General features: G+C 40.5%; 2 protein-coding genes across 11 annotated transcripts in view; both read right to left on the bottom strand.

Annotated features, from left to right (window-relative positions):
• Nucleotides 1-434, bottom strand: part of foxp1b (forkhead box P1b) — a 149,773-nt gene extending 149,339 nt beyond the window's left edge. For 7 of the 9 annotated variants that reach the window (XR_013098588.1, XM_076883732.1, XM_076883730.1 and 4 more), the window contains exon 1: nt 75-180. The gene's annotated coding sequence lies outside the window, so the exon portion shown is untranslated. Of the gene's footprint in view, nt 1-74; nt 181-278 lie in introns of those variants that run through there. The other 2 variants (XM_076883731.1, XM_076883734.1) reach the window with 1 other exon arrangement.
• Nucleotides 435-7,231: 6,797 nt separating this feature from the next.
• LOC101475112 (eukaryotic translation initiation factor 4E type 3) lies at nt 7,232-17,317 on the bottom strand. 2 transcript variants are annotated; one of them, XR_013098587.1, is made up of 8 exons: nt 16,976-17,317; nt 15,893-15,965; nt 9,843-9,937; nt 9,615-9,675; nt 9,462-9,528; nt 9,216-9,371; nt 8,192-8,826; nt 7,232-8,048 (listed from the first exon to the last, which is right to left on the bottom strand). XR_013098587.1 is itself a non-coding variant. In XM_004567404.4 (7 exons), exons 1-7 carry the CDS (start codon nt 17,158-17,160, stop codon nt 8,780-8,782), a joined length of 684 nt encoding a protein of 227 aa, XP_004567461.1. In that variant the 5' UTR covers nt 17,161-17,317; the 3' UTR covers nt 7,232-8,779. The 2 variants fall into 2 exon arrangements, 1 of the variants encoding a protein (XP_004567461.1); XM_004567404.4 differs by having other exon boundaries at nt 7,232-8,826.
• Between the last annotated feature and the right edge of the window lie 1,623 nt (nt 17,318-18,940).

Here is an 18,940-nt window from a genome sequence, read left to right as displayed (position 1 = left end):
GCAGCAGCCGCAGCAGGTATCTAGACACGAAACAGCAAAGCTAACGTTAACATTAGAATAGTAGTGAAACTTACCAGAACGGAAAAAAACGCTTTACAGCAGCTAACAGGGCGCACGCGGAGGGTACCGATTCGCTAGTATGAGATAACGAAGCCGTGCACGCGAGCTTGTGTACCGAGAATGCGTGCAACAACAAATCACACAGTAAACAGTGAATATTACTCCGCCCGGGAGGTGGAGGGGGGGAACTAACTAAGTAACTTAAAAGATAATCTTACCGAGGGCGTCGAAATAAAGCGAAATGTGGAGTTTCACACTCGCTGCCTGCCAGTCTTTCTCGCAGGAAAAGGCACGAGCTCCTTGCTTAATGTTCTTATTAGATTTTAACACGCTGTGAAAAGAAGGAGGAAAAAAAAGGAAGAATCGCTGATTTGGATGTTGTTGTTTTGATCTTCCAAATCCGTGACGTCATATCCACCTGAGGTAAACAACGTTCATTGCATTGCAGATCCTAACATCATAGTCACAAGTACATTTCAGTAGCACTTAGTAGCACTTAGTAGGTCCTTTCTATGGGGAAATGTAATGATATGCATTAGTTTTAGCTGAAAATGTGACAGGAGAGAGGGGGCTGTCAGAAAAGCTAAAATCTCTAAGCTCACTAATTATAACTGAGGCTGAATGAACTTCTATTATTTCAGAAAAACTCTCCTGTCTTTTTTTAAAATTATTATTTTACTATTATTTTTTCTGATCTATGGTTCATCATAACTCTTCCAAAGCCTCACTTAATAAAAAAGAGATAAATGCTTTGACATACTCATCATACATGTTTTAATCTCCAGCTTTGAGGAATTTTAAGCATTGATGGTGGTGGTGGGCAGTACAGACAGTATAGATAATCAAAGTCCAGGTTCTTTTCAGTATGGGCTGCATATCATTTTCTAACATGTAAGCCAGCTCCTCTGGATGTTTTAAAGGGAATGTCAGCACACCTACATTTCAGCAAAGTTGTTTCACTGTTTGGAGTAACTGTTCTGGTTTAAAAGTTTTGCTCACTCTTACACAAAAGCAATTATACAAATGCAACCACAACTCAAATGCCCTGGAGAAGAGACTGGGAAGGTTTAAGTGTCCAGTTAACGCTGGACACTTAACGCTGAGGGCAGCATTAATGTGCCCTCAGAAAATACTCTGAATTTCTTTGATTCATTCCTCTTTTTTGGCCTTGATCAATATTGGAGAAGCACAGCTCACTTCACTGTAAAGGACATTGCATTTATCATGGCCGCATCAGAGCTGAGCGCTGCTGATGGACCTCTGATGAGAGACTGTTTCTTAGTAGAGAGCGCCACCCTCTGGTAGCACACTGTCATGAGACGAATTACTCTAATATTTCCACTGAACAAACACTCGCATTTTGAGGTTATTGATATTTGACTTCATATAATCAATCCCCCTAACAAAACATGCACAATTTCATATCCACAAGCTTCTCTGATATTCATAATCCATTAATATATGCTTTTTTGTTTTGTTATTTAAGTCTTGGCATAAACTTTGTAAGTTTGAAGCATCCCATTGCACTGGTATTTAAAATAATATAGCATTTAAACCTTTAATATATCATTACTAATGATGATAAAGATTTTTATATATGTTTTTTGCCTGGTAAGTTTTCCTGCGATTCACCAACTGGAGTCTGGTGTCTGTCACTGAGCGTAATACATATACTGCTCACTGACTTGGCACCAAACACTGATTATTCCACACAAATAAAAACACTGTGTCATGATCCTAATAATATTTCTGTGTTGCCTGCAGGAGGCTGCTGTCTACAGTTCTGCACCTAAATGTCAGATTTCTTATTTCTTATGTTACTGAGAGACTGTCAGGCGATCTTCTGCCCTGCTGCAGTTACCTCTGACACCATCAGCAGTGCACCAAAAGTCACAGTGAGCTGACATTGTCCCTGTTACTTCATAGTGACAGTAACAAACAGTAAAATACAGCATTACCAACTACTTCCTGTTGTCTCTTGAAATGCTTCACATAAACTAGGTCTGTAAAGGCTTTAAACATTAAAAAAGAAAAACAAACAGGTTTCATTTTTAAAATAAAAGAGTTAAAGAGAGTAAAATAAGATCCCAATTTTGTTTGTGTTTTGTGTTTAGTTTTTTTTAAATAAACTGTATCAGTAAAGTGTACAAGTGCAAGTTATAGAAAAAAGATGATGTTCTAAAAATGCTTTGTTTACAGTGTATGTATTATAGCATGTAGCTCGTGGGTGTTGTATAAATTTACAGCCCTTGAAGGCCAGAGCACAAGACAGCTGTCCTTTGAGCAGTTTATTTCAATTCATTTTAATTCAGTTTCATTGGTATAGAACCAAATCACGGAGGCAGAGACACTACAATGATAGAGAGAAAACCCCAACAATCAGATGACCCCCTATGAGCAAGCAATTGGAAGAATCTCTTTTAAACAGGAAAAAAACAACAGCAGAACTAGGCTCAGGGAAGGGCAACCATCTGCCATGACGGTTGGGGATGAGGGGAAGAAAGCAGGACTAACTACATGATTTATCAAAAAGGAAAGCTTTAAGCCTAATCTTAAAAGCAGAGAGGGTGTCTCCTGAATCCAAACTAGCAGGATTTATGTGTTTAACTATAATGTCGGGACCTTCCTCTAAAACCAAAGTGTTCACAACTGAAGAAATAAAAACAATTAAATGCAGGCAAATGGCCAAAACCAAAGATAAGATTTCACACAAGCGAGCATACGTCTCTGTGGTGCGCTACCTGTTGTAGCCTATAAGCATTCACAGACAGATCAGTCACTGTGGGCCCTAAAATGAAGAGCCTCCTGTGAGCCTACACTGCATTTCAGTTCAAATACTAAACTGTCAGACTCAAACTTTGACACCCAAAACACGCACATCTGGCTTTTGAATGTGTCTGCACTCTCGTTGTGATGCAACTACATGATCACCACAAAATTCCTATAGGAGTTGCACTTTACTCTGAGTTGTATTTTCTGCAGCTTTTCATTTGATTAACATAAGGTTGTAAACATGATTGTCTGGTGTAATTAAAGATAAAAATCCAAATGTCTATAAAGTCTTATGGCGTTAATCTAACACACAATCCCAGCTTTCTATTCCTTCATGGGCTTGATCTGCATGTCAATACTGGATCTATGAGCTCAGCAGAGCCCAGCAGCCATGTGCCTGTGTCGGAATTTATTATCCTGTTTTGTTGGTGTCATGCTGGCGATGTGTCGTGCGGATTAAGGCCCCGACTTGATGGAGTGTAGTTACAAATTAATTGAGGATCACTATCAGTTACGTAACAGCCTCTCTACACATACGCGTGCACACAACAAAGTAATTAGCTTTCTGTTAATTAGGTAATTAAGCAAATGAATAGGAGCTCCTCTTGATTTCAAACGGGAGGGGCAGATGGCTTTCATACAGTGTTTTTCCCCTTGCTGCCGTGGGCTGTAGCACTGAAAGTGTGATGAAAGGAAGAGGACTTGAGGAGGAAGTGTACAGATAATGACCTATAAAGAACTGTTAAATGAATAAAAGGAAGAAGAAGAAGCAGGGGTTAGGTTACCAAAGACTGCCTCTGAAAATATGAATGGCAAGACTGCACAGGCCTTATATGTTTCCAAATTTTGTGAGCCAGAAAGTTAGTAAGATAATGCTCTGTTAAAATGACATATATATACACACACATGACATTACTATATACGGGGTGGGCCATTTATATGGATACACCGTAATAACATGGGAATGGTTGGTGATATTAAAGTCCTGTTTGTGGCACATTAGTATATGTGAGGGGGCAAACTCCTCAAGATGGGTGGTGACCATGGTGGCCATTTAGAAGTCGGCCATCTTGGATACAACTTTTGTTTCTTCAATAGGAAGAGGGTCATGTGACACATCATTCAGTGTTGGATTTGCCAAAATGTGGACGCAAGAAAACTGTCACTAATGAAGAAACATCAGTGGCTGTCCTAGCTTCATTCAGCAAGAGCCCACAGCGTAGCACTCGCCGCATGTCACTGGAGAGTGGCATTAGTCGAACATCCCTTCGGTGGATATTAGCTACTCACAAATGGCACCCTTACAAACTCCAGCTACTGCAGCATCTCAACGAGGATGACCCAGATCGGCGCACAGAATTTGCAGGATGGGCAAAACAAAAATTGGAACAGGACCCTCAGTTCACGCAGAAGATTTTGTTCAGTGATGAGGCAAACTTTTATGTGAATGGTGAAGTTAACAAACAAAACCACCGCTATTGGTCTGACACTAACCCACATTGGATGGATCCCTCCAAGACTGTTGGAACAACAAAAGTGATGGTTTGGTGTGGTGTGGTATGTGGGGTACAACGATAGTGGGTCCATTCTTCATCAGTGGAAACCTCAAGGCCACTGGATATTTGAAATTGCTACATGATGATGTGTTTCCCTCTTTATGCACTGAAGCTGGCACGTTCCCTGAGTTTTTCCAGCAACATGGTGCACCACCACATTATGGGTGCCAGGTCCGAGCATTCCTAGAGGAACAGTTTCCTGGAAAGTCGATTGGTCATCGTGGGCCAGTTGAATGGCCCCCAAGGTCTCCCGATCTGACCCCCTTAGACTTTTATCTTTGGGGTCATCTGAAGGCAACTGTCTATGGTGTGAAGATACGAGATGTGCAGCACCTGAAACTACAGATACTGGATGCCTGTGCTGGCATTTCTCCTGTGGTGTTGCTATCAGTGTGTGAAGAGTGGGAGAAGAGGGTTGCACTGACAATCCAACACAATGGGCAGCACATTGAACACATTTTATAAGTGGTGAGAAACTTGTAAATAACTCATGAAAGAATAAAGTTACGTTGCAACCAAGCACACCATTGTTTTTCTTGTGACACTACCAATAAGTTTGATGTGTCACATGGCCCTCTTCACTTTGGGATGACCTTCTGAGGAGATAAAGTTACCAACCAGCAACCAGCTTGAAAATCACGTTAAAACACATGTTTCGAGGCATGCATTTCTTTGATTCCATTACATGTGATGCCTTTTTCCCTCAAGCTGTTTAGCCATCTTGCGTTCTGTTTAAATCTGACCTTTGAGTATTTATTTTCTGCCTGTCTGTCAAAGCACTTTGTATTTTTTTATGGTGCTGTATTAACAATGCATAGTTTTCTTTACTTTATCCGGCACCATATTTTACAAAGTGAAGATGATGATGCATTAAGTAAGACTAAGTGACTGAAAACTAAAACACATCAGGAAACTGTTTACTGAAACCACACATTAAGAGAGACCAATGCTGTTTTCCCCCTGACTTCCCTTTAAAATGCTTCCTCTTTTTGCAAGTGTAAGTCACCGCCTGCTGGTCATTTAAAAGAATGCAGATTTAAGGCACTGCACAGGCTTCAGTTTTAACCATTCATAGTTACGTATCGTCTTGACACATCTTGCCATGTTGTACTTGAACTCTATTTAAATTCTATTTAAACTGTTAAAGCTAACCTAAACAATGTTGCATTTGGAATATACAGCCGTCCTCTTTCAGGGTCACTGGGGTGCTGGAGCCTATCCCAGCTGTCATAGGGCGAGAGGCGCTGCATGGACTGTTGTTCATTTACAGTCCATATTAATTGGAAACATATCACACATCTTTGCCAAACACATGCAATCATGAACCCACAAAAGCTTCCTTTCAGCTCTTTTAATGCCAGTGTGATAACAAAGACATTTGGTGTGACTGTTACCAGAGGAAGTGCTAACAAGCAGTCTTCTTGTCAGTAATTCACATTTTAGCAGGAAAATAACAACACTTATTATACACTCTCCAGTCACTTTCTTAGGTACACTAGTTTAACCGTTTAATGCAAATGTCTAATCAGCCAATCACATGGTGTCAACTCAGTACATTTAACCATGTCGGTACGGTCAAGATCCAAAATGGGGAAGAAAGGTGAGTCGAGTGATTTTGAACAAAGCATGGTTGTTGGTGCCAGACGGGCTGATCCGAGAATTGCTGATTGACTGGCGTTTTCCAGTTTGTGGGTATTTTGATAGGAAGACAACAGTAGGGCAAAATAATCTGTTATAGACCAAGGTATGCAGAAGAATCTCTGATTATATAAAACAGTACCCTAAAACAGATGGGCTGCAGCAGCCGAAGACCAGACCAGGTGACAGTCCTGTCAGGAAGCCTACAGTTTACACAAGCTCAATAAAATTGAACAATAGCAGGTTGGAAAAATATTGCATGATCTGATGAGTCTAAACTTCTGCTGTGACATGTGCATGTTTACAATTTGATGTAAACGGTGTGAGAGCATGGATCCATCCTGCCTTGTATAACTAATTTAGGTTTGTGGTGGTGGTGCAACGGTGAAAGGGATATCTTCTTGGCACACTTTGGGCACCTTAGTACCAACTGAGCATTGTTGCTGACCATGTCCATCCCTTTATGTCCACACTGGGCCAATGGTCAGCTACAAACAACTGTATAAACCATTTCAACTGGCTGCTCATAACAGGCACGATCAGTAGGAAAACAGACAGTATGTAACTTAACTAAATCTAGGAATGGATCTGTGCACGGCCAGGAGCTGCACAGGGGCTATTTACATCATATCTTGGGTATTAGACATGTTCAGAGCCCCAAAATCCTAATTTCACAGTCGCTCGCTCCAGCTTGTTGTACAGTGCTCACTAAAGACCGGAGAAATGTTGCAGTGTTTATTGCCAAAACATTTCATACACATATTTAGACTGAGGGGGTCAGTGAACTTACAAGGAACTTTGCAGCAACTACTTGTGTTGTGAATGAGGTCATTTTAGATGGGTTGAGCCTTTCTGGTCTCTGAGAAAGTTTACTGAAAGCTCCACGAGGTACATTACAAAGATTATATGTGGTAATGATCCTTTGCATCCTTTAGCCTCTTGTGATTTTGAGGCCTGCATCTTATTTCCAAACAGCAACAGCAAGTTGTTCTCTTCAGATTAAACTTTCACATCTAATTAACGCCAGTATTAATGTTACCAGTAGCAAACTTGCTTCATGGAAGCTCTAAAAATTCATGACTGAAAAGCTGAGGTTATCAGTCATATAATCACCACCAGTCAGTATTTAAAATCAGGTCTTACGATTACAAGGTGTGTGAGGACCAAAATCAATGCGCTGCCAGAATGAATTAGCACAAAGTGGCTGAGGATATGCAAAAGCTTTTAATACACCGAGACATTCCCCATGAAATAACATTAATTTCCTTTAACGGGCCTGTTATTGATGTTTGTATTGTGCAAAATGAAACGCCGGTGATGAGCACTTCATTTTCGGCTCAATTTTATTTACTTTGCCCGGATCACTGCACAATATGTTTACAAAGGACAAATTCTCCTCTCGTAACCATCAACCCGTCCAAAGTTGAACTATAAAAGTGGTGCTGACATACCAGAAGCGTTTCAGTAACTGAAGCCCTACACTGCAATAAAACCACGGCACGGGAACAGGGTTAGTGAAGGAAACCGATTTGAGACGCAGAAAAAAAGGTTTGTGACAAAAAATTAAAAATACAAATAAAAATGTATGACTGGGACAGAATTATGACCTACAGTATAAGAGTAATTTTTTTTCATCGATGTCGTGACAACTGAAACTTGTCATATCTGCTGTTTTTTTGCTTAATCATATTTTTTCCTTTTACAAACATTGCTAAATCTGGGAAAAGCAGGACCTTCAGTAACATTCTTCTAAGCCAATAATCCAGCCCCCTTTCCCTCTGTGTGTGTGTTTTAATGGACACAGTCCAAGTAAGCAAACTACTAGATTTATTGGTAGGAGAAACAAGTAGAGACAAACACCAAAGAGCCGAGCACAAAAATGTGCCACGTATCTCCCCCAAACAATCTATGTCTCCGTTTAAGAGAGCGGGGCGGGGGTGGGGTCTTTCAACGTGCATATTGAAAGAAATGTCCAACAGGGTGTGGAGAGGAGCGTTGTTAGAGGCACCTTACAGGATAACGCTGTTAAAAAAAAAAAGAAAAGATAAAATCACAAGCCAAATATGCAGGCTCTGAATGTCACATCTGTGCTATATGACAGCTTTATAACTAGATAACATCATAATGGGAACTGGCAGCTATGTGCAATATCTTTGAAATGTTACCCTGATTTCAGTTTGATGTACACTTGATGAAGATTCAAGAAACCAATTGGGACATCCACCTCCATCCAAGTGGCAAATGTCCAGCTGAATACAAACGACACCTTCACCATTAAGATACAAGCTCCTTAAATGGCAGGAAAGTGCTTTGGCACCGAAAAAGCAGACTTGATTAAAACACGACATGAATGCATACGTCTAACATACACAACAGCTGAAACTAGCTAGGTTAAGTAGCTGCTACCTCTACCAGGAATAAAATTGCGAGGTCCACAGTCTGTGCACATGACGGGACCATGGTGGCAGTGCAGTTCAGTGTAGCAGGAAAGGCAAAAAAAATCGACGTGAAGTAACGAACTCGGGGTGAGATTTACGCTGGATAAACATTCTCTCGAGAGTTTCGAGCTGTTAGGACCCACATTTAAATGAAACAAGGCATCAGTCATTAAAAGTTATAAAAATAGATTAATAACATTTCCTTGTTGAGAGCAAAATAATATCCTCGATTAGGTTGTGGACAGCGCCTTCACGCCAAGGCAGGAACAGAGTTCAGGTAAAAAAAAAAAAAGGGGGGTGGGGCGGCAGTAGAATCTAATGTCTTGAGCGTCCTCCCTCAAAGGCATGATGCTCCATGTGAGCTGAAAGACACACAAATTTAGATCACTACACACGCAGGAAACAGAACTCAGCTACAACTTATACACTGTCACTTAAATAGTGGAGCTCATTACATTTTTGGCTACAAATATGTAACAGGCAGAGACAAAAAGAGCCCATCTCAATGTGTTATGTGAAGCAAGTAAGAAGGCATATGGGGGGAATTTGCTGCCTGATCAGCCTACAGCCATGCACCCTTCTTAAATCATTCTGTGACATGCTTACATGTTCTGGTTAGGTCCTTCAAGTATGCACAGTTTACTCTTATTCTCTCATCTACCTCATACCATAAAGAGAGTACCTGCTTCCCTCTTTAAACCTTTAGCGTGAATTCAAAAGTACAAGTGAAACAAAAAACAGGCATACTTACACTTATAAAAAACAGCTTTAAAAGATATGTACGGGAGCAGCTCATAAACTTTCCCCAAGATATTTGCTTCATTAGCGAGAGATGCATCGCTATTCCACACCTGTACAACATCTTCCCGATCCCGGACGCTAACGCTGACGCCAACCACCTCATCATCTGTCAAAAAGAGAAGCGATGTTAACAGTAAATCCACTTATGCGATTTACTTTTTTTTTTTTTTTTTTTTTTTTTAAGAACTAAACAAACCTGAGGCGCAGTAATCTGCAAACTGCTCTCCAATAGTAGCGAGTAACAATTCTTTCCAAACTACAGACTGAAACAGGAAAAAGGCAGAAAAGCTCATGAATGATTCAGATTTGTTTACATGATGGCAGCAGATAATCAGAGGGCGGCACATACAGTGTTTTCTTTTGGTATTTTCATCTTCCATACGCCTCCCTTTGCATTACTCTCTTCTTCCCTGTTGTGTAAAAGATTAAAACACGTTACTGTGCAGCCTATTAAATAACAGGGCTTTTTAAAATCAAGATCAGGGAGTATTATACAGCAGCTGCTGCATGAGAGATTTTTCATTTGCTCATCTCTACACACCCGTGAATACTGGAATATTGACAGTTACAGACTCACCACAGCGGCCTCCGCTCTCCACGCATTAAGTGATAGCTACATCTCAAAGGCAGGGCTGTGACTGGAGGGATGTTGTTGTATACACTCCAGAACATCTGCAAACAGAGAGAAGCAGCTCAATAATGGCTGCTCTTGTATTGGAGTTTTGTGGCTGGCACAGAAATGGACATTTGATCATGATATACATGGAAGGACTTTTTAATGTCAGTGTTCTCTGCTAGACAAGCTAAGTCGTATTTAAATTGAAACTGGCTTTAAACAAAGTATCTAATACAAAATTTATTCACTACAGCTATCAGCAGAATGATGAAACAACTGTTATGACCTAATGTCCAAAACATCTCTGTCGATTTAAAGCATTAGTAGCATTTTACATTTTCGTGCATCTAAAAAGAGGACTGGTTACAGAAAGGGAAACCAGTGAGTCCAGTAGGTTCCAGTGTAGATCTGGGAGGAAAGCGGAGGCAGGGCCTTGGAGAGCCACGTGCCTACATGCCAATGACTGGATGGCACAGTTGTGTGGTGGTCAGCAGTGTCGCATCAAAGCAACAAGACCCTGGGTTTAAATCCACCAGCACGCTGCGATCTGTGGAGTCTCCCTGTTCTCTCTATGCTAGTGCGGGTAGCCCCACAGTTTATGCACATGCATATTGTTGGTGATTTGAATTTGGCCTTAGACTTAATGTGAGCATGAATTGTCATCCTTCTCAGTCCGTCTGTGGCCTGTCCAGGGTGCGCTCATTGTGTAACAGCTGGGATGGGCTCCTCCCCCTGTGCAACTTTGAATTTGATAAGTGGAAGGAATTGGATGGATGGTGCATCTATGTTTTGTATTATATAGATATCAGCTGGATTCAGAAACAGACGTGAATTGCAATAGTAACTTCTATCATAAGACGGTGTAGTGAGTCAGTGTGGCTTTCAGTGCATCCGCAGGCCAACGTGAAACACGAGAAACGGGTAAAATGTCAGTGGGACACCAAACAATGTCTGCACCTGGAAGGCAACCCATATCATGACAAGTACAAACTCCCAGAGGGGGAAGAAAAAAAACAAAACAAAAAAGTTGTAGCAGACTCCCACTGCTGGCGACAGCTCTTGGAGAGTAAAACAATAAAATGCTGTCATGTTAATGTAAGGCTATGCACTTGCTGTTAAGCTAATGGTGTGGTACAAATATACAGAATATGTGCGTAGTTGTAGGTAGCTGCTTGATACATCTTTGCAAACAAAAAGAAAGATCCCACTTTCAGCATCAAGTAATTAATACATGCGGCTTACAGCGGGATTATACTTCCATATTAAATCTGTGCTGTAGGGTTGTTGTAACTGCAAACCCTTCTGAAACCATTTACCACAACTTATGTGTAGCCTAATATGCACCTCCATAGAAATGTAACTGCATGCTACATCAATGCAGTGCGCAATGCCTGCGATTGGTGCAGCTGACTTCTCTCTTGCATTTCTAGCTACTTTGTTTTTTGGCACAATTTTTATGATTAACTAGAAGCAAATTATCAACTCACGACTAATATTTTGGAGGGAAAGCTGCAGAGCAACCAAGACACACCACACATGGGTATAAATGCTAGCACCAGTGTCAGCACCTGGCACCGGCTCTACACCGATTGAAACATCCCTGGTTCAAGAATCAGAGGAGACACGAACCCGGCCTCAGAGGCTCACAAGTTAGTGTACTCCTAGAACTGGTCTGAAGCCTGGATACATACATCCGGTGTCAAATCAAACATCCATCTGCTGTAGGGACCCCAGCACAAAGTACCTCAGCGTAAAAGCCACAAAGCTGAGTCACAGTGAAGTGTGCTCACATACAGGGATAAATGATTTAGCAGGCATAAATGGAGTGAACATAAATGGACGGTTGCCAGCTGAACAGCAAATCTGTTTTAAGTAACTACGTTTGCTTTTATTGTCCATTTGTTCTCTTTTTTATTTTTCCAATAAGACCGACTTAAATCAGAAAAAGGTTGTAGCTTTTCATTAATTAAAAAAAGGACTGCACCACCTAAAAATCGTAACAAAGGTTGCATTTTATATACTAAAGGTTTCTAAGAAAACCCTGGCCCCTGGTGGTGGAAACTTAAATTTAGCTACCTTTGATTAAAATGAAAAGTGTAAATGCTTAAATATGGTGAGCTGATTTCTTTATAGGCATGTCATTGATAAGAAATACAATAAGAGTCAGGTAAGCTGGTACTTTGTGCTTGACAAGGTTCAAAAAGGGGTGACAACGGATTTGTAAAAGTCACATTGGGAACGCTTCCAATTTAGCAAAGAGCCTAAAACATGGCCATCCAGATCTGTTCAAAGAATCCAAGCTGAAGGAGTTTCAGCTCATATTAACAGCATACAGAGTGTTATTGTCATCCTTCTCGCGTCATCCCAAAATACTCTTTACCATTTTGTTTCAAACAGCAGACACTGTTATTGTGAAATCAACTTCAGACCAAAGGTTAAATGCTAGCAATGTCTAATGTTATATAAATGCTTAAGCTAATGGAATGACATTAACAGTTAAACCTCATATTAGTGTCATGTCAATAAAATATAATACTACCATCATTATTACAGTTGTTATCATCATCATCATCATTCATACATTACTTTTCCCCCCATTTTTCTTTAGTGTGGTATTAAATTGTGTTCAATAAACAAACACATTGGTATCAACTACTACATTTCTGGTATAGTGACATCCCCATTTCTTTCTTTATATTTTTTTTTCTTAAACTAAAAAATACCTTTCTGCAGTGCTACAAAAACAATTTCTTGCTCTCTTTTTTTAATGACTTCACTGTAATTTACAGTTTATCATTTTAGCCATTATACATGGAGCTGCATGATTTCAATATTGATGTTTTGAATGTGTGGACAGAAGAGAAAAAGAAAGAAAGCTCAGAAAATGTGATTCTGGTAACAAATCTAAAATAATTCCAAAAAGTTGGGACGCCAAGTCCTCAGATCTCCCTAAAATGAGACATTTTACAGTTTCATGAAAAATATTAGCTCATTTTTAATTTGATGGCAGCAACAGATCTCAAAGAATATGTAACCAGGGTAATAAAAGTAATTACAAAGTAACTGGTGCTAAAAAGGAACAGCTGGAGGAACATTTTGCAACAGTAACATGACACGACTCTTCAACAGCTGCCCCACCTTCTATCACAGTGATACCTGAAGCAATTACAGATGACAGCGTGTACTAGACCATCATTATTTCAAGGCCTTAGTGACACTATTTTTCAGCTTTAATTAATATTTGATAAAATATACACAAACACATGAATGCACCAAATTTGCCTCATCCAGGAGAAGCCATCTTATTTGATTTACATTACTGTATTTGTGATACTTTATTTTGGCATTTCAAAAGAAATATGATTTTAATATGACATGAAGATACAATGAAACAGTTTATTTTTGGCAGATGTACGCAGGTAAAATATTAAGAACGTTACGATTTCTACAATGGAAACCAATGAAATCATTTTAAAAGACCTGTTTGTTTCCCTTGTGGATATTTGTTATTGTTCATTAATAAGACAAAGACATAAATTTCTTCTGATTACTCCTAACAGATGGAATAATTGATAGAAAACTTGATTACTAAAATAACCAATAGCCGCAGTCCTAATCCAGTCCTTTCACCAACCCAAAATATTTGATAAATAATAAAATGAAAAATGTAGAACGGGACAAAACCCTCTCCCAACACTTGCTAAAGGAAAAGTGGATGCTACACAGTGGTAAACATGACACTGTCGCACCTTATTCTGAGACACGTGGCAGCCATTCAACTTAAACCTAGATACCTTTAAAAACAAAACAAAACAAACAAAAACAACAACACATAAAATTGTAAATTTTCTCAGTTTAAACATTTGACATGTTTTCTATGGTGTCTTGTGAATAAAATGGGGGTTTATGAGATTTACAGTTTATGGCAATCTGCTTTTATTTGCATTTTCCACAGCTTGTGGGGGGACTTTGAGGAATAAATTAGGTCTTAGTTTGACAAGCAATTCCAATTGGATTTCTACAGACATGTTTCAGTCCACCTGCTCTGCCTGCCCAAATTGGGTTTCAAAGTGCCTTTCAAGTCCCTCACTATGCAAAGCACAGCGGCAGATCCAGAGTGACAGACATATTTAGCAGAATCCACGTTGCTACCAACAGAGCCCTGTGGAGGACAACATAGAGGGCAACAGTCTGCAGACAGAAACTGAAATAAATTTATCTGCTGCCACTTTTGGAAGTGGCTTCTAAAGAGGCAAAGCTGGAGGAACCAACCAGAACAAGACAATTTATCAGGCTGTTTCACCAGCATAGCTACATGGACACCAATGCCAACACTGGAACGGCAAATTATGCAGACAGGTTTGTGACGTCTGGCTTTACATTTTGATCTGATCACTTGCAAATATGGAAAAGGCACACTGATTGCAATTCATATAATTCTTCCTCTTTAAATGGGTGGGCTGCCCAGGCATTCTAAAATCTGCTATGTATTTGGAGGCTTACTGGCCAGGTTGTTGCTGCGGTAAGACCAGCTTTTTAGCTCTGGAGGTCCAGTGAGCTGCAGGGTTACCAGCCACAGCTTGTAGATGGTGAACAACTGATTCATGTGACACAAAGCCAAACAAACTAACTTGAGTTGCGACTTCATGACTCCTCGTGGTGAATGACAGAGGGACAAGCACACGCTAACAAACTTGCAGTGAAGACAAAACTCAATAGGAAAAATGAGACAACAGCGCAGCAATAATCATAATAATTATATTAATACTGGCAGACACTGATAACACTAATGTGGTAAAAATAGAATCCTTGCTCTCAGTTTAATTTTTTTTTTTAATGTGTCAACTTTTCCATCTTCAGTTACACAGAGATCTCATTGTGTCACAGATTGCCTTGCACTGCGTTGCAGAAGTGCTGTTCTGTGGTATCATCGTTAGCACGAGCAACGTAATGCTTTTGTGTATCGCGAGTGTCTCTGTGATTTCAAACAATAAAACCAAACAGTCCGTCCTAAAAATCTAATTTAAGAAACAAATCTGATTCACCCGAACAAAGCTTCACACCACTGCAGCTGTAATTAATGGCAACGCATTCTGCACGCTGCTTGAATTTCCACACACAAAGCTCCAGAATGAGCCCAGCTGTATCACACTTTGTTGCTTTTTCCAGCTGCTTGATTCAAACTCCATTGAACTATACAATCGCAAAGCCTGATTTAGACTTCTGCGGGGAATCTTTGTAGAGCCTTCGATGTCATCTACACAAGCTGCCCCATTCCAATGGTCTCAGCAGCCTCCCTCTGGAAATTTGCAGACATTTATGAGTGCTTATATTGACACTATGATTATTATTCTTTATACTAAGACAATGACTGTTACTTCTCTTACTGAAAAACTGCAGCAAAAAAGTTGCCAGAAATTTAAAAAGGCAACCCACAGCCTTGATCAGGCCAACAGTGGCTGTGGGCTGCGCTGATGTGTATCTTCTATAAGGAGGTACATGTCAGGTTATGCTGTAGGGTTTCAGATGGGTTTGCAGTTATGACTTAAGGCGTAGATTCTTTACTTAAGTGTAAATCATCAATAAGCCTCATACAATAAGTTTAAGAGCACGTTGCACGCTGATATTCCTGATAAAAATAACACAGCGTCTTCTCTTCATTTACAAAAGAAGCCTTCAGAGCATCATATCAAAGCACTGTAACCGACACGAGCATGAGCAGTAGCTACCGTCAGTCACATTAGTGATATTAATAAACAATAAGTTTGCACATACAAGTAAAAAGAAAAAAAACTTTAGTATAACACAGACGGCTGAAATGCACTTCATAAAAGCTGTCAGTTAACTTTGCACTGCACTTCTAATGTTTTGCACCCACCGTGGCTCTGACCTGCTCGCTCCCTTACATCACAGAAACTCTTCTCAAATGGCTCTGACTCTTAGCCGAGTCACGCACTTGATCTCTTTGCTCCTAAGATGAAAAAACTCTTTAAGCTGGCGCCAGATCTCACCTGAACAGTTTGCACTGTGTAGATCTTCTTCAAGTTGGACTCACATTCTGCTGCTGTGGTGCCGGGCAGTGACCTGCAGGAACACAGGAAACGACTTAATGTCACACCAAAAACAATGCAGTGCGTTTAACAGGGAAATAATGGTAATATTTAAAAAGCTGACACCAGATATGCTTGATGCAGCCGCTGTTATTATAAAGTACTGCTGAATAAGTTTCACTTGCTTGACTTTATAGACAGACGAAGACTGAGTAACATGTTACAGAGCTTTGTTAGAAAAAGAACATAAAAAAAGGATAAATGAAAACCAAAACAAAAACCGCTAAAATATACGTTGATAACATACAAACGTATATTTTAGCAGGTAACTATTGTATGTGTGTATTGTTTCTATAATCTGGGTGTTTTTCAGTCCTCATTCTTTATATAAAACTCCTGCCAGCAAATACATAAGCTAAAAGTGTTATTATTAAAATAAATAAATCAACAATAACCAGCAGAGTATCCATGATAAACATGGGATATTCCCATGACCTCATAAAAAAGAAGCCATGCGATGTTTAGGGCTGCATTTAATGACGGCTTAGGACGAAACTGCACCGAGCAAGGGTTCCTATGTAGCAAAGCCTTGCAATAAAAGACGCAGATTAGCTGCACTTAGCCGTTTGTGAAAACAACGAGAGATGAGCCTGGGCTCTTTAAAGGCGTCGAGGTTTTAAAGAAAAGTGCAACAACTATCAGTTTCACCCCAAACCCTCCCTTCTGCGCTCCCCCCTGCTGAGAGAAGCTAATCAAAGTAACTTCTGCTGCACGTCTGAAAGGCTAAAACCTGTCAAGGCGAACTTATCCTGCGGACTGTGAGTGACTGTCAGGACCCGGGAACACAACAAGGTCGCGTTAGATGCGAACACTTCTCCCGCTATATTTTGCTGCGGGAGGCCTCCGGGAAAGCTGTGGCCTTACAATGATACCCCTCTCCCCACCACCGCTCTTCATCTTTTTTCTCTTTTCTTTCTTTGTTTGTGCTCGTGCCGGGCTCAAAGCTCAAAGACAACGCGGAAGGAGACGCAGTAATATCACTACCTGTCCAGCCAAAACGTCCAAGGCGAGTGCAGAGGCAGCGTCGCCGTGTCTTCTTCTCGGTGTTTCTTTGTGATGTTTTCCAACTCTTTCTCGTCGATGTCTATGTTGTTTTCGGAGGAAACCGTCTGGCCGCTCAGGGCGCCGCGGTCCATCTGGACGTCCGTCTGACCCGCAGGAACCGCCATTTCACCAGGCTCGGAACTAAAGTCGTACGTTATCCCTGTATGAAAGGACTTGATAAAAACACCCGGTTCGCCTTTATCTGCACTTACAGAAACACACTACCGCTTTTCCGCCCACCGACTGCTGACGTCTCTGCGTCACTGGGCAGAAACGTCGCCGTTGGTCCACCCAGGAGATGAGGGGGAAAAAGGATGAGAGCTCACTCGGCATCATTTTCGGGTGGCCCAAATATCTAAATAGCAGTCACGGAAGTACAAGGGACATATTAATAATCTAATATTAGTTTGCATCACAGGGGGCAAAATATATTTTTGCGATAATTGTAGAACAGGGACAATTACAATTTTTGTCTACAGGGGACATGGCTATGCTCAGTACATGTATTAAACCTACCTGTTATGATCATTTGAAGTGGGTTGATCAATCAAATACCGATGCTGGCATTCAGGGGCGGATCTACGGGGGGCGGGGGGGCTACTGCCTCCTTTCTGTAGTGCAGGACTGGGGAACTCCAGGCCTCAGGGGCCGGTGTCCTGATGGTTTTAGATATAGAATAGAATAGAATACCTTTATTGTCACTATACCAATGTACAATAACATACAGAGTCTCCTACTGAGTGCAACCATGTGTGGGGGGGTCACCACCAGTGTTGGTCAAGTTACTTGAAAAAAGTAATCAGTAACTAATTACTGATTACTTCCCCCAAAAGGTAATCCCGTTACTTTACTGATTACTTATTTTCAAAAGTAATTAATTACTTAGTTACTTTTTAAAAACACGATTTACAACCTGAATAGGTAATAAAGTGATAGATCTTTCAGCCCAATTCTACTTTTTCTGCATAATCCATCATACAAAATGTAATCAAAGGGAAAAGTCTCATTTTGTAAACTTGTTTTATTAGTTTTAATCTTTTAACTTTATGCATCAAGCAAAAATTAAATTATATGCAACATTCTCTGACTGGAAGAAATTTGTTTAATATTTAAACCTATTTTCTGCACATTCCAGCACATAAAATAAAATATTTTTTGTGTTTACACTCTTTCAAATAAATGCAAGTGAAACACAGCAGAAAATAAATAAAATCAAAGACTAGCGGTCCTGTTGCTCTATTTTCACCTGTAAAGCAGGAGAGGCGTAGGCGGAGGTTTGCCCTGGTGCAGGTGTGCCGCAGCGGTCAGTTGAAGAATCCGTGAGTTTCTCTGTGAATTTCACATTACGTGGTAGCGCACTCGGTGCTTGCTCGGAAGTTTAGGGGTTTTCTTCCCACGCAGTGAGCAGCGGACGCTAATGTTTTTGTCACTTTTTACGGAATCAAACTCAAAGTAAGGTCAGTACTTCCACGCTTTAAACGCTGCATGCTCATACTGTTTCCCGTACTCGACATATTATCCATTGTTGATCTGCACACAGCTGTTGCCACGAACGTCGCACTCGCTTACGTCATTGTCATGAGACACTCTCGCAAGAAAATCACGGTTTTAGTAACGCAGCGTGCTTACGGGAAAGTAACAGTAATCTAATTACCGTTTTTGCAATAGTAATCCCTTACTTTACTCGTTACTCAAAAAAAGTAATCGGATTACAGTAACGCGTTACTTGTTAACATCTCTGGTCACCACACCGGATGATTAGTTTTATTATCAGGCCTCTGGAGAACTTCAAGACATGTTGAGGAGGTCATTTATCCATTTAAATCAGCTGTGTTAGACCAAGGACACATCTAAAACCTGCAGGACGCTGGCCCTTGTCGTCCCCCCCCAAAACAAACACACAAC

Source organism: Maylandia zebra, linkage group LG5 (assembly GCF_041146795.1).
Source record: "Maylandia zebra isolate NMK-2024a linkage group LG5, Mzebra_GT3a, whole genome shotgun sequence".
NCBI classification, from domain to species: domain Eukaryota; kingdom Metazoa; phylum Chordata; class Actinopteri; order Cichliformes; family Cichlidae; genus Maylandia; species Maylandia zebra.
This window is presented reverse-complemented; position numbering and strand designations above follow the sequence as displayed.

Bases quoted from the DNA above. Each gene is read 5' to 3' on its own strand.
- LOC101475112 (XM_004567404.4), bottom strand. From the start codon at position 17,160: ATGGCGGTTCCTGCGGGTCAGACGGACGTCCAGATGGACCGCGGCGCC. The intron at 9,938-15,892 runs GTGAGATCTGGC...CTCTGTTTGCAG, and splicing joins ACACAGTGCAAACTGTTCAG to ATGTTCTGGAGTGTATACAA. The intron at 9,372-9,461 runs GTTTGTTTAGTT...TCTTTTTGACAG, and splicing joins TGCAGATTACTGCGCCTCAG to ATGATGAGGTGGTTGGCGTC.